The sequence below is a fragment of the Anas platyrhynchos genome, chromosome 3, assembly GCF_047663525.1.
Source record: "Anas platyrhynchos isolate ZD024472 breed Pekin duck chromosome 3, IASCAAS_PekinDuck_T2T, whole genome shotgun sequence".
Lineage (NCBI taxonomy): Eukaryota > Metazoa > Chordata > Aves > Anseriformes > Anatidae > Anas > Anas platyrhynchos.
The window spans coordinates 30,349,646-30,365,857 of NC_092589.1; the positions used below are offsets into that span (position 1 = coordinate 30,349,646).

At 36.4% G+C, this 16,212-nt stretch overlaps 1 protein-coding gene across 10 annotated transcripts in view; it reads left to right on the top strand.

The window, feature by feature from the left end:
* The window catches only part of SDCCAG8 (SHH signaling and ciliogenesis regulator SDCCAG8), a 108,548-nt gene that overhangs the window by 66,264 nt on the left and 26,072 nt on the right, over positions 1-16,212 (top strand). For all 10 annotated transcript variants that reach the window (XR_011808142.1, XR_011808141.1, XM_072035634.1 and 7 more), the window contains one exon: positions 1,402-1,533. Coding sequence is in view for 7 of the 10 variants with exons in the window: in XM_072035634.1 (XP_071891735.1) it covers positions 1,402-1,533 (132 nt within the window). In the remaining 3 variants the exon portion in view is untranslated. Of the gene's footprint in view, positions 1-1,401; positions 1,534-16,212 lie in introns of those variants that run through there.

The following is a 16,212-nucleotide window of genomic DNA, read 5'->3' on the forward strand; positions in this document are numbered from 1 at the left end:
ATATTTCTGTTAAAAGGCAAGAATTAGACTTCAGTTACCTCTCCATAACAATCCTGACCACTGTTAGGCATCCATCCAGGAAACTCTTGTGCATTTAAGTTTGATGTGAACATTGGTGTGATTCTGATGTATTTTTTGGTGATCCTTAATAGAGCTGTAACTCCGTATGTAAATTCAATTGTATACAGTCTTCTTCCAAAGTTGCCCTTGCTAAGTTCTTTCAGATTCACAGATGATATCATGTATTGTTCTCCATTTAAATATGAAAAGATGATGTTGTCATTTCCAGATCTGACTTGTCAGTGTAACAACATGTTTTGAAGGAGGAGTATTCCATTCTCCCTGCACTTTGTTGTGTTTTTCAGAATGTCAGTTGTTGTTGCATTCTGTAACAGCCAGGAAGGTAAAGTCTCTTCATTCTGTAACTGCAGCATATTTAAATTGATGATTTAAAGATATCTCCGAAGCTTTTTAACCTCAAGATCTGGAGTGGCAGATGCCATAAAACAAATTTGCTTGCTTTTGATTCTTACGTTCTGATGGTATAGCAGATTCTGACATGTTCTCATTAACCTTTTCCAAAGAGTTAAACTGTACAAGTGCATAATGTATATTTTATCACAATTTTATCTGAGATCTTTTCCTGATATTAAGAAACAGCTCATGCCTGTTTCTCCATGGGCTGATGGTTAGAGATATAGCAAGTAACAGTCCCAGGTCATTCATGGATCTGGTGTCTCTGCTCACCCGTGAAGAATAAGAATTGCTAGAAGTGACTAATTTTCTTAAAGGCTGTGCTGAGTCTTATGTAGATTAGAGTATGCCTGTATGATTTGTACCTTGTTTTTTTAAGATTTATTCATTTTCCTCTTGATGTTTTTTATCTGTGTAGTGGTATTTGGGCATGTTATGTTAATAAATTTTCTAAAACATTAGTACTATTGAGAGTTCAACCTGTACAGTGCTGTAAGGGTTGAACAAGTTTTTAGTAGTGATTTTTAAAATTAGATGTTAGCTTTTACCAATAAAGAACTTGAAATTTATTGTCAAAATGCTGGACAAATTTTTGCTTAACAGGTATGAATTTACATTTATCAATGATGTTTAATATCAGTGCCTAATGTCAAATGAGATGACTGTTTAAATTCCTCTGGAACAAGCATAGCCAACCTCTGACTGAGTAAATGCTACTGACATATTTCCCAAATACACTGCAGCATCATGTTCTTCCACCTTAAGATTATTTGAAATAGTTTCTTGTTTCTGTAAGTTCTAGTAATAGCCTGTTTATGCATTTTATATACATGTATGAAATTTTATAAATGCTGAAGCCACATATTGATGGCACGCTGCAGGATGAAATCTGACAACATCCATCATCACTGTGTTTTACTTCTGTAGATCTGAAGTCAACCAGCTTAGTCAGGAAAAAGAGTATCTTCATGGCAGATTGGAGAAGATGCAAAAACGGAATGATGAATTGGACCAACAATGTATCCAGCATGGGAGAATGCATGAGAGGATGAAGTCGAGGTAGGAGGTCCTGTTAATCTGTCAGTATGTGGTACGCTCTACTGTACCTGTTGTGTTCTGAACATAAAAATGGCACTAGATTGCTTGAAAGTAATGTTCTTGCTTTATGAAAATGACCACCCATTCCCCCTCCTCAAGCATTCTGTGAAGTTGTGTGTTTTTTTTCATAACATCTTTTGCTTGTGCCATTTTGGATAAATAAAACGAAAGCTTGAACAACATAGTCTTCCAAAGAATTTAAGCCTAGTACATATGTGTGTGGGCTGCTTCGGCTGTTCTCTGCTCTAACTTGGATGAATTGTCTTACCGTATAAAAAAAAAAAAAGGGGGGGGGGGGCAGGGGGGTGAGAAGAGGGGAGGCTATTCAGTAATGTGAATGTAGGCTACAGATGTGGATTCTGTAAGGCCATGTAATATGTTCTTCAGTATCGCCATTTTACCTTTATCAATAATATTTAACTTCTATAAACAGAAAAATCTTTTTGAAGGTCTTAGTATCCAGAGAGCTATTAACAGCTTCCAGGTGCCCCTAGCCTTTTCAGAGGGGTGGTGACTCCAAGAGCTGGGAGCAGCTACTGCAAAACTCATGGGGGTATTTCCACTGTTACCCAATGACTGTTCTGGCCACAGTGTCCAGACTGGTAGTGTTTTTGTGCTGTGATTTGTGTCAGATAGCCTTGAAGATCACTGGGGAGACTACTCTTCTCGGTACCAGAAAGCTCATCTGTGCCCTCTTGCTCTTTTTTCCTCTCTGTGTATTCAGACATCAAAGTTTGCTGAGGCATGGTTGAGGGGGTAGGAGAAGATAAAGAAGGGAAATAGCAAGTGCAATCCTAGTCAACCAGGCAACCTCTTGTCAGTAGTGAAAGGCAGAGTACAGTTTAAGCTCATTTGGGCTAAGTAGTCCAGCCAGGGCAAAAGTTTGTTATTCTTGACCACTGACCACCTGACAAGAACAGAGTTTGCACATACTGAAACATCCAGTCTTGTATGATCACTTTTTTTTTCCAGCTATTGACTTTTTATCTCCATCTTTTCATTATCTGTCTGTCCATTTTAACATCTTTTTTTTTTCACTCTCCCTGCTTTCTTTTCAGTCTTCCAAACCCCCTTCTTTCCTCTTCCTTTTCAGATTTGTCTGAACCTCATCCTGTTCCGCCGTACCCCAGAATTACCATCATTTTTTATAGCTCAGAGAACAAAGAAACTCCAGATACTACAATTGTGTCCCTAGTCTATGTGACCACATAATTTTTCCATTGATCTCACCTCTTTGTCCCCACCCACCTCTTTTTTTTTTTCTTTTGTGTGCAGTAGATTCTCAGCATTTGGGGGACACATGCACTGAGGACTCTGTTACTTTTAGGGGGGAGAATATAAATCTTTTTTTTTTTTTTTATTCCCTAGTTGTTCCCCTGTAGCACTACTAGTATCTGGGTGGATATGAGAACTCTTTGTGAGTCTCTTGGAGAGTCTTTCCTCTATGTAAGAGCCAAATAGACCTACTGGAAAATGTTGCTTGTTCTCTGCTACAGCAGCAGTGACTATACACTAGAAAAGATTGAAAGCATTAATCCAGAACAGAAAAGTGGTTTGAAAGCAGAGTGGTCATGCTGCAGGCAGTGCCCTACCTTCTGCTGCTGTTTTGATGATGGCAAGGAGAGAAAACAGGACAGTGATGGTATTTGTCATATTTAATATTTTAGAATATTTAAATATGGCAGAGATTTATCAGGCATTTGAATCACTGACAGTATAGGTTAACAACATTTTCAGAGGGAATTCTTTTAACATTTTTAATTATGTTCTTACTCTGTATTTATTTAAAATCTAGGTAATTAACGACAAGGCTTTATAATGACAAGGCTAATAAACAGCTTTAAAAATTCAGTGTAATCTGATTTTAGCTTCCATGTGAAAATTATAATAGTTTTCAGTATCAGTTCCCTATAAATCAGCTATGAACTATTCAGTTCTAAGTGAAGAAAAAGGTCTTTTCCAACCTTAATGATTCTACAATTCTACGACTTCTACCACATAAAAACCAATGATTTTTCCTCTTCTGATTTTTGAAACTAGAGATCTGACTAGGGTATGTAGCAATTGAGAGAAGAACAAATACTGATGTGCTTTGCCTCAGATTTCCATCCATCACTCAGATACTAATAATCACAATTTTAAGGGTGATTATTTCTTGTCACAATTATTTGCTGCCCATTTTTATCCAGCTACAAATAACCCTGGTAGTCTTGCAACACAATAACGTGCAGTGGGTTCCTACCCAATTTCCTATCTGTTTTTATTCTGCCTCTCTTTAGATAGTTTCTTGTAGCAAAATTAATTTGACTTAATTTTGGACTTAACATTTGCATTTGAATCATATGAAATTGTGCCATTTGTACCTAAGAAATCTTTGTCACTACTTCTGTTCTGCTATGAGAGCACGAAGGCCCTGCTGTAACTATTTTGTGGAAGGAACGAGATCTAATTGATCAATCAGAATTTATTTTGAAGCAACGTTTGGACAGTTTTGATATTTACACTGCTGAAAATGAACAAGATGACTTTTTTGCCATTCCCATCTTTCAGTCTGGCTATATGCTACATATGCGTATTGTCTGGAATGATATAAGGAGGCTTTAAAGGAAAGGGTTGCTTTAAATTACAGTCTTTAAAGATGATTTAAAATTAGTCTTTTTATGTAATGCAAATATCCATCCCTTTCAGTGTTTTTGCTCACTGAAATGCAGTTTTAAAAGAAGTAGTTGTCCATCTAAATGACACAGAGGACACGTGCTATTGGAACAAACTTATATTGAAAGGTGCAATTTGCAGGACTATGGTGACAGGTTAAGACTGCAGTGGAACTTCAGAACAGGTGTTCAATTAATGTTGTTAATCTAGCAACCCCGAGGATCTTTGCTTTAGATCTGTGTATGATTTTTTACAGTAGTTTATTCTTGATTTGGTATTTTTGTACCTATGTGCTTTTCATTTTAGACAGTGCTTTAACTGCTAAGCACATTATCTCAAAAATATTAGGTAGCATGGTACAGGGCTTTGCCAGTGGAAATGAGCTGGTCAGTGTGGGTGCCTTTGCAAGGCTGAATCTTGGAAAAATAAAATGTCTGTGGTGTAGCAAAGAGCATATTGATGTAAATTTTCAACCTGAAAGCCAATTTTACAATTAAATTCTTCAAATTCCTATTCTGTAGACGTGCATTCATAGTAGAAATGAGCAATAGTTTGTATGCTTACATTAAGTATAAGGCCCTTTTGAAATATTGTTAATAAAACATAAAGCTGTAGGCTTCTAATTAGTGTTTTCAGAACTAATTTTAACTAAATTTAGTAAATGGGATTTAGAGCTATAAGTTTTTCTGAAATTTCCAATTTTGGTGGTTGGAATTGATATATTTTGCTGTGGGTGCTCACTGTTCAATCTATGCAACATTAACAATGCATTTTACACAACGGGGTAAAACTGGGGCTTTTTGCGGTGGTAATTTGGGGAGTTAATGGTAATGCATTTGTTTTAACTGTATTTTTGGTAGCTAAAGTTAAAAAGGAGAGCCTACAGGACTGGCAGTTTGGGGCAGATGTGTGTCTATTCCTCAGGCATCAGTGGTTGTAAGTTAACTATAAAAATGTTACAACCATCTGTGTAACAAGACGGCAGAGATCTGCTCTTGCCTGTTACTATAAATAAGAAGGAGATTTGTTTGACTTCATAGACATTGGATTTATAAAGACTATATGTGTCAAATTGTAACTACGTGCCATGTTGCTGAGATGTGTCTGCAGCCAACTACCTGGGGTGCCTTCCCCTTCAGACATGGTAGAGGAGTGCAGCAACTGTGCCGAAATGTCTGTACAGCACAAGATGTCACAAATTATATTTGTTTTCCACCTATGGGGAAATGTATGATTCTTACGGGGATAAGCGTATGTGGAAGACTTGCTAAAATGGATCCTTAAGCGGACCTCTATAGGAGTTAGGGAGAATAAATGATACTGACTTCGACAATGACTTTAATGTTCTTCCACCATTCATTTTATTGCTGTTGTTACTAAGTGAATAGTGTTTGAGAGATTGCATATGCATGAGAGAACACAGATTTATGAGAACTGAGGCATATATATCGAGATTATACCAGCTATTTCAAGTAGCTAATACATGTGAAATCATGAGAAGTGGTTTGCTGTCACCATTACAATCTGAATAGAGATTTTGGGTTTCTTTAGTAATTCTCCAGTAGAACAATTGGTTGAAATTATTTCTTGATAACTGAAGCTAATAAGTTGCACTGCATATTTTACATTTTTCTTGTTAAAGATCATGATGCCTTTTTGTTTTTTCAAGAAATGATGATGGGTGGAAAAACTCAGTTTTGACCGTTGCTTAAAAGGCCTTTATTTTTCTTTCAAAACCAGTTTGTTCTTTGTTGAATATATTGTCTTCCCTATTTTTGTTGTACTGATAGGTTAGTATTAAGTAATAATGAAGCAATTGTTACTTTCTACTCACTAGACTAAGCATCTGTTTTGAAATGCAATTATAGAATAAAAGCTGTATTAAGTTGTGGCTTTTTAGTTTAAAAGGCATTATTTTTTATATTGAAAATAGTGATAAGTATATGTATTGTCCATAACATCTTTGATTATTAGAATTGCCTCAGTGTTTAAACCGCTTTGCTTTTTCCTGAGCATCCTTATTCTTCCCCATGTATCTTTGGTGTGGTTTCGCTGTAACAGGATTGCTCCAACAACTGGAGAGAGAGTTGTTTGTGTAGCCTTTCATTCAGTGAGGTGGTAAAAAGCTTTGTGGTCAATGCATTCTGCATTGCAGTGCAGCCAGATAAAACTCTCAGCTCTGTCCAGAATTTGGGGTTATCATTCTTACTTATTTTTTATTGCTATTTAATAGACTCACATTTTAGGTTGAGAACCGTATACTCCAGAGAAGTACTGTAGAAGTGATCTACAAATGTTGTGTATACGCGCAAACAGATAGGTATGTGTAGCAAATCCTGTCAGAATCTGAAAACGTATTTGGCTTTTGATTAACGTGTCTGAATGTTTTAACACATGCACATGGTCTGGAATAGGAACTAGATGTTCAAAACTCTCACTCCCTCTTTCTCCCCAGGTCACTGTCTACTTAATTTTTTTCCTTCTCATTATAGGTGTGTGTATATACAGCGTGTATGTATATGCATATATCTATATAGTTTTACATGTATATTATATGTATCAGTATTTCCATTCTAAATAGTTAACAGATTGTGTAAGATTATATAAGCTCCTGAATACTCTCCTTAAAATTTATTTCCCAACTAGTTGACCAGTATATACATAAAGCAAAAATTATCTTAGTTGTTAAAAAACCTGAAAATGTGTGCTAAGAATAAAATATAGAGTCTTCAGAAAATGCTGCAAAATACTGCACAGATCAGTAGTTACCTTTCTTGAGAAGTAAATGAGAAGTAGAGGGAAATATCACACACAATTTTCAGATAGAAGCTTAGGGAACATAATAATGTTCTGTAAGATGTATTCTAGTTTGCTGAGTTCTGTGTTCCTCTACTACTGCTATTAGTGAACCTATAAATACATTATATGATTATATATTTGATATACATATAACAATTCCTTTGGGACTGTATTGGGCTCCATTGTAAGAGTCGTTAGGCTTCATTGCTTAAGTTGATCAAGGGTCTCCAGCACCACTGGTGTACTGATTGGGGCCTTTCTTATTTTCCATCTGCATTTATTTGTGGCCAGCTTGTACCTATTTTTCTTTGAGCCAAAACTGGTATAAGTAGTTCTTTTGTTCTGTTTTTATTTTATCTGCACAGTATTTCTAGACAATGGTTGTACCCATTCAGTCCTACTTTGAATAATAAATGAAGCCTTTTTCTTTTGTTCTTTTTACAATAAGCTTTTCCTCTCCCTCCATTTTCTGGTTGTTGATCTTTTTTGAATATAGGCAATCAGAACTGTCTGCAGGGTATTGGAAGAAGGCATTTGAATGTCTTGGATGGTGGAATTAATATGTTTACTGTAAATTCCTTGACTGACGGATCCTATGATCACATCTGCCTTTCTTACAGCTACGTAATACTGGCAGCTGGTAATCCATCTCTATCCAAGAAGTGCATCCAGGACCTCTTCCTCACAAGTAAATCCAAATTGTTAGCAGAGACTTTTGCTGTGAACTAAGAATCCATTAAGTCTCTAGCATAAGACTTTGTACTATCAAATTTCTTCCCTTTTCTGCCGTTCCATTCTTCTGAGTCATCTGTTTCTTTCTGTGCAGTGCCCCTGACCTTCTCTAAGTTTATGACATCTCTTAAATTTATCAGCCCACTCCCACTTTTTGTGCTGAGTCGTAATTCAAAATATTAAAATATCTGTTTAAACTCAATGAGAAGAAATTCTTAAATTTCTTCCTTAGCTTCAGTTGTTCCTGTTGGTTGTGCTCTTTTTTAAGTCGGTTACTTACCAACAATGACTAGTTGCTTAGTTAACAATTGCTGTTGTGGCATGATATGTAATGGATTGGTTAAGTTAATGTAGGTAAGATTTATTCCATATCCATAAATAAAAATCAGCTGCTAGAGAAATTAGGATTGATGTAGCAGAATCTGCGTGAGTTAATTTGTGTTTCAGTTTCTCGTGTTTTCCATTTACCTTTATGTCCCTATTTATTCTTTTTCCTTCAAAATGTCTTGTACACTTTTCATGCATTTGAAGTCACATTAACAGGCCAATAATTATTGAATTACCTTCTTTTAAGGATTAGCTTTGATATCTTAGCAATGTAGTCAATGGAGAAGGGAACAGGGTCTGTGTTCGCTTTTCTTATCAGGACAGCTGGTCACCACAACTTCAACGTTTTAGAAACGGGAGAATAATATCTGGGATATTATAAATGGGGGGATAGTCCATGCCTCAAAGAAAAGCTAGGTGGAAAAATAGCCAGGTTTGCTTGCTTCTCTGAACAGCTATCAACACTCTGACTAACACCCCTTCTGTGAAGGGTCTGGTAATTGTCCACTCCTGAGAATATCTTCAACTCGACTGCTTTGATGTGCTCAGCCTTCTCCAGAACAGACATGAGGTTAGTTCTTATTCATGCCATCAACTTCTGGGAGTCAAAGCCTTCAGCTCACTAATAGTAAGCTTGTGCTCTTGTCTACCGGGAATGTAAAAAGCCCTGAAATGTGTGACATAAAACAGCACAACATAAGGTTCCAGGCTGTTCTTGTTACTTTCTGTTGTCAGCACAGTTGCCGAGTTTCAAATTTAAATGTTAATTTAGCATTAACAAAGAATTCTTGATTCTCTCCTCTGAAATGGAGGTGGATAAAGGTGATACTTTTAATAGCCCAGCCCAGACTCCCCTTGATGTGTCAAGATCTAGAAATGCTTTGTGCCATGCAGTGCATCACACTGATGTTGGAAAAAGCACACGTTGCAAGCCTACCCATGGCCTTCCAGTGAAACCCCCTTTTTTTCCTCCTACATTTGCTTATTTGCTACAAACTTGCTTTTTTTTTTAATTTTTTATTTTAGATGGGGGTCGTTTCCAGTGATCATATACAATTCTTCTTGTGTTAATCCACCAATTACACCTTAACCACCACCGTATCTTCTTCTTGAAATACTTTGTCTTCAGTGCCTGGTAGTAGCCCTTCAGGTCCACAACAGTAGACCAGTCTTCCCCACCTCCCTCACCAGTTCCCCAGAGATGTGAAATAAGAAGTGAGCAGGATGGATCCAAGCACACCTTTGCCAGCGGGTTCATAGAAGCATTGTTGTTTAATGACAAGAAACAGCACCAAAACATGTCCCAGTTCATTGAAAGCATCTGCTAAAAGGTATCCAAAGCAACAGAATAAAGGTTTCTACCCAGGATAGTACCCTTCGCAATGTATTAGAAACTCTGGAGGACAATCCTCCCTGTGTTACTTTAGAAAGTCTTGATTGTTTAGACCATCTAAAAAGTAAACTGCTGAAATCTCTGACTGTTACAGTCACCTTATTTTCTTCTATATTGTGTTGCGCCTGCATTTTTAAAGTTCATTCTTCTGTGCTGTGTTTCTGTGATATCCATGTGATATGTCAGAACATTCAGAAATATATTTACAAGTAGTCGCTGTGAGGCTAACACTATGCAGTAGATCAGTGGCAACTACACAGTTGGGATATTTAATAGTAATTGGGATCTTTATATTGGGCCTTAAGTGAACTCACAATACTTGTAAAATCTAGTTATTAACCCATTTAAGCAGTAGCAGATTCTGCAGTTTTGGTTTCGCTCTCTGTGTATAACTCTTAGATTTTCATACTAAGGCTATTTGAAATCCTCTGTTCCCATATAATGGGGAAGTGAAAACAGACAGATGAGTAACATTCAGAAGGCTTTGTGTGACATGAAAATTTACCAGTGCCATAACAAAATCTATGCACCTGCCTGCTTCCAGGGTTACTGTTGAAGTGAAGGAGACCCCAAACTAGTGGCAATTTATGTTCTTAATATAGAAGTGAGTAGATTTTTGCAAGGCTACTGGAAGGCAGCTTTTTCCTGATAACTCCACCATTTTGATTGCTTCCACAAGGTGCAGTTCTGCTCCTTTGGAAGTTGATGTAATTGTGGATGCTTTCATTTTTCCCATCTAGCCTTTTTTTTCTTTTTTAATCTTTGATTGTTTAGCCTTGATGTGTCTTGTGCCAGTAAGTTATACAACTAACATTTCACTTACAGGTTTTTTTTTTGTTCGTGATTTTTGGGTTTGATCTATCAAATTCATTGGAAGTGCTGTTGGTTTTGGATTATGAAACTAAAGACTTATTTTTGCACCATTTTTTGTTCTTTAAAATGCAGATGGAATCTTCTGTTGCCCGTTTCTTGTCTAACTTAAACTGTCATTCATTTCTGAAACTTCAGTTATTCATTATCCGATTCTGAGTGCACTCAATAATAATAATAATAATAATAATGGTCATAATAATAATAATGGTGGTAATAATAATAATAATAATAATAATAATAAAAAAGTAACTAAGTTTTTATTGTGCCTTGTGATGGTGCAAATTGGTAGTAGCCTAATAGTTACAGGCATTGTGTTAGTTTTTAGAAATGTTACCTTAAATATCAGAAGTTATACTGAAATTGGGAGTACGGAAGTGGCTGTAAGTAAAGACAGTATAAAAAGGGGTACTTAGCATCTACATTTTTAATGTACTCAAGGAAGTGTTGTGTGTGCTGTGGGCTTCTTAGTTTGGTTCTGAAAAAAAAAAGTGGTGATAAAGGAATGGAAAAGAGTAATAGATATGGTTGTTTAAATTGTTCTTTGTGAACAGTAAAATCTTGTGTGCAGGAAAAGAAATTATTTTTGTTGTTTTGTTTGTTTTTGTTTTTAAAGACCTTTTTAACCTTTAGCAGCCATATTCCACCTTCAGTTATATGTATGAAAATACATGCTTGTCCCAAATATCTCTCGTTCAAGACTTGATCCTTAAAGGCCTTTAGAATTCTGATTTGATTCAAGTCAAGATTGCAGAATACTTCCAGGTCCACAGATTCAAAAGGTTGACTTAGTGGTAAGACTGAAATCATAGTAATCTTTCCTCTGCTTATGTAAAGTGGTGTAATCCTTCTGAGTGCTACACTAGCACTTCCCACACTAGGAAGGATTTAGCCTTAGTTTTAGCTATGTGAATTATATGTAGTCAAAAACAACTTTGAGTTTGATTTATTTTTATTTTTTCTCTCTCTGCTAGGTTCACTCAAGTGGCTGACCTTTCTCATACACGCACACAAACACGCATGCAGTTTCAAAACTGAAAAAAGCTTGTCTGTAAAATTACACCAAACTTAGTCAATTGCACAGATTAAGTATCTGGAGACATCTGATTTAAAAGCACTCTGACTTTAACCATCATGAAGGCTGTTGTAATCTGCTGTGCCTGATCACACATGTATTAGGTGGTGCAAATAGTTGGGCTTCTCAAACCAGTTTTATGAATAAAATGGACAAACAAGCTGAAGGGCAGTATATGCATCCTGGGGAAAAGGCTTTCAGAGGCTGGGCAGAAATGGAATTTCTTCATTGGCTTTCTGTAACATTAACCCATGTCTATAAAATCCACAGGAAATGTGTCTAACGTTTTGTCCTTTTTAAATTTCCATTTTTAATAGCAGGAAAACACTACAGGCAGTGCATTTCTGAGGGATTATTGCATTTCTCGGGTGGCTGAAGTCACTCGCCCTTCAGCCTTGTGCCTCACAACACACCCGAGGCGAGCCATAATCCCCAGCAAGGCACTGCTTGTCTTATCTTATTGCTTAATTATTATACCTATTGAATGCTGCTTAGAACATTGTCAGCTGTTGAAAAAAAGGTAATTATCACTAGTCAAGTGAAAAACACTTTTTTGGCTGCCTTACGGATACACATTTTACTGGTACCTTGATACATAATGAAGCCTGATAGCAAAACTTTTGCTTGTCTCTTCTTCAAGCCACAGCTGTTTCCCTGCTAAATTCATCCCATCTGTCTCCCCTTCCGTAAGGCTGTAGGCAGTATAGCATAAGTACAGAAGCAGTTCAGTGCTATTTTGGATAAACATAGCTGAAATTTGAATCTTTGCCATTTGCAATGCACACATTTTGTTTTACTGCTGTAAAGAGAGCTGTCAAAATAAAAACTACATGGATAATTTACTGAAATACAGTCAAATAAAACGATGATCAAAGGGGAAAAATGAAGATATAACATAGGGTCACTCTTACTTTCAGGATATATTCTGAACGATGTAATTGTTGACCTCTTGACATTTCTGGGCTCTGAGAAATTGGTAGCAAGTAAGAAAAGGAAAAAACACTGAATTAGAGTATAGCATGAAGTAGCCCGGGTTTCATGCCAAAAAGGCTAATTGTAGCAGGCAGTTGTTTGCGGTAGTGCCCTGTGAGATATCTGAAAGGTACAGTTCTTCACTCGTTTTATAAGGAGAATATGATTGTGTAAGATAATACAGCATGGAAAATAAAATGAACAGTTCTATATGTGTCACTTTGTCTCTGAAAATGGAAAGATACCATAATGATCACTGGAAGAAAGGTTTAACCACACTCATCTACATCTTCCTTTGCTGTTTGCAGTTTTAGCAGATATGGGGAAGTATATGTTAAAGCTCAATAAGGTCTTTTTGCTTGAGTGTGTTGCTCTAAAATGGATTGGGTGGTTACTTATCCAAGACTTTTATTTGAAATTCCTGGACTTTCAGGAACAAAAGATCCAAATCCCTGTGACATCTGCTTGATAGTTAGCTTTGTTACTCAAATAGAGTACTGTGCAATATAAAGTATGTGAGAGTCTTTTGGACAAAACCATTTATAAATATCCTCTATTCTGCCTAAGTGTTAGAAATCCTCTGGCACCTCTGTTAAGAGAAGGATTGTGACCATTACATCTCAGATATATTTTCCTTTTACTGCATTATTGTGCACTGTGTCCCATCTCAGCGAAGACTATGTTGTGTCAGCACCATACCTATATGGCTGATGAACTGTTTTGAGCCTTTTGCAGGAGAACCTTGGAAACTCATCCTAGGTTAACCCTGATGTGTATTTGGGATAATTCCACAACCTGTGAAAGTTAATTCTCAAAGGCTTGTGGATTGTGTAAAGTAAAGGTGAACAAAGCTATTCTCCTAACCTAGATGATGCTGTCCTTGATAAAAGATACAGTGAGATGACCTTAATAAAAAATAGTCTAAATGTTATAAGCAGAAAGTTATTTTTGGAAAAAACATTTTGGGGAATTGAATAATACAAAAGTACTATTTTCAGTGTTTTGTGTTGGGATAGAGAAAGGGGAAAGGGATGTTAAATCATTAGCTTCTTCATATGCTACAGGATTATTTTCAAGCTATATTGAAAGCAACAAAGGCTTTTGTCATGCTACTAAGAAAGGTACTGCTACATTAAATGCTTGCACAGTGTTTTTCTTGCAAATGTGTGTGAAATCAGTACTCTGTGGCAAGAACCAAGACTGCATTGCTGCTTGTGTTTACAGCAGTGTTGGACTTTCTTTATAACACTGCATGAATAAGGATGTTTTCATCTGGGAGAGTGAATGTCAGTATTTAGTTCTCCCGTAACTAATCCAGGAGCTGGTAAAACAGCTGCTGACAGAACTAGTGCCCCTACATTTCAGCCTAAAGGAAAAAAGGCTCCAGCATTTCTAAAGGAAGCCCAGTTCTTCAAGGACTCCACTGTAGAGTATGCCCAGTAACCTCTGTGTGCATCACATTCAGAATCACCTTAAATTAAAGATTGCAGAAGCCGTACTATAAAGACTTCCACTGCATGAAAGCTTACGCTAAATGCCTTTAACTCTGTGTGATTTTGTTTTGTATATGTTTATATTGCTGGTGCATTTAGGAGAGCTGTCCAAGTCCACTAGCTGAATGGGAATGTAGCCAACTTCTACCTCATCAACCTGTTGGAGAAAGTTGTTGCAGGAAGATGAAGCTTAAGAAACAAAAGGAGGTTATGGAGAGTTATGCGTGGGGAATGGCATCTCCCCCTCTGCATCCATTCAAAGAACAGTTCTATGGACTTTTGCTTCAATAACTATTAGGTTACCCAAACATTGTAGTAAACATCCAGGTACCAAGACCATCTTGGAAAAATTGTTTTTGTTGTAAATGTATTGGGCTGCTCTTGAAAGTCCTGCTAAGATCTGAGCTTTCCTTCCAAAAATAGTGTTAGGGCTTTATCATCCAGTTTTGTATACAACTTGCAGTAAAAGGAGAGAGAAAATGTGCATGCACCAGCTTAATGACTCAATGAGCTTAATAGGCCTTTTCCTCTCCAAAAGGAAAGATTGACTTTTGTGCAGCATTACGGATTGAAAATTGTTAGTCTCTGTTAGAATCATTTAGGTAGTCTCTGGAAGTTTATGAGGGAGGCCTGCACTTTTTTTGCATGACAAATTTGACAGATCCACTGTGTGTTTTTCCAAACAAAAAACTCAGTTTTACAAAGGGTTTTACCTTCTTATGGTGTGTATGCAAATGAGAGTTAGCTATGGAGGAGTGTACAAGATCAAGAGCAAAACAAGTTATAGTGGCTGTAGTCTTTTCCCATGCACAAAGTATTAAGAAAGCTGTCAGTCTTATGATTTTATATTTATTACACCTTCTTTTTGCATAATACCTTACCATAAGTACATGTATTTGTTGATGGTATGATCAAAAATCCAAGATTTTCTGAACTCCAGGTGATCCCTTGCCTACAGGGTCAGGTATGCTTACACTGTTGGGACTGTTTGTGGTGATCTTAATCTAATATGGAGACTTCTGGCTTTGTAGTAAGGTCAAATATAGTGCTTCAGATACTCAATTTATTGTTGTCTGGCCATCAACTTTTACTGAAGTCCAGGATATTTTTTTTTTCTGCCTATGTGTTTTTAGATTATAAATAAGACCCTGTATTCCACCCTTTCCTTCTACAAGACAATATAAGGAGAAAAGTAAAAAGGAGGAAGAGGTCAGAGGGTGTCACGTACAAAATAAAATGATAATAATAATCCATCAAGTAAAATGAAAGAAGAAAAACATTTCTTACAGTATTGTTTTCTGTTCTTTTCCCCCATACCTTTTCTTGTTTTTCTTGATTTAAGGTAATTTTAGGTACTTCATGTCTATACATGGAAGGAGTATATCCTGATCTTCTGAAAAAAATCCTGAATTCTAAATCTTCTGAAACATTCTGAAAATTTTTGGAATATACACAGCAAAAAACCTCCTCTTGCTTAAAATTTTTCATGCAACTTATTTGTTTGCTTGGTTGCCTTGTGAGCGATCTCATCAAAACCAATAATCAAAGTCAAAAGCAATAAAATCTTTACAGAATATTACTACTTTTCACTCTTAGCTGTCTGCTCTCAATTTCAACTGTATCTATTCTGGCAAGTTTTAGGCTGGTAAATTAATGCTTAGAAGTTCTGATTACATAGGATTTACAAAATCCACTATTTGAAAGTAATTTTTTAACGGCAACATGACATTAACTGAACAATGCATTTGACTATATGGTACATAAATGTTTTTCTACGTTTTGCCTAGGCTCTTCCAAACAGAGAAACTGTTGCAACTATTTTAAGTGTTCGCAGGTCATCTGTAAAATAAAACTAAAATCCCTTGCATTTAACAGTAGTGAAGGTTTTGGGTATGCACTGTTAAGAGAAAGAAAAGCTTACCTTATATTGTATTAAAATGCTTTCCTCTTACTTGCTCTCTGAACTCAGAACCCCCTGGTCCATCTGAGCCCCATCTAACTTACAGAAGTGACACCAAGTTTTCAATGACAGGGGATATTTATGCAAAATCAGAGGAAAAAATAATTTTGGTAAAAAGCAGAACTGATTAGAGTCCTGACAGCTAAATTCACTATCAGAGCTCCCAGTTCCACTTCAGATAAAGCAGTATTATAAAATAAATGAATGAGCCTTCCCATGCTGTTTTCAATAACCAGTCGAACATGGGCTGCTGGAAACAAGTGAATTTGTTCAGTCCCTTAAATGCAACAAAGTGTTACAACAGAATTGAAAATGTGGGTTACCTGAGATGTTAGTGTTATTTGTGTGAAAATATGTTTAAAAA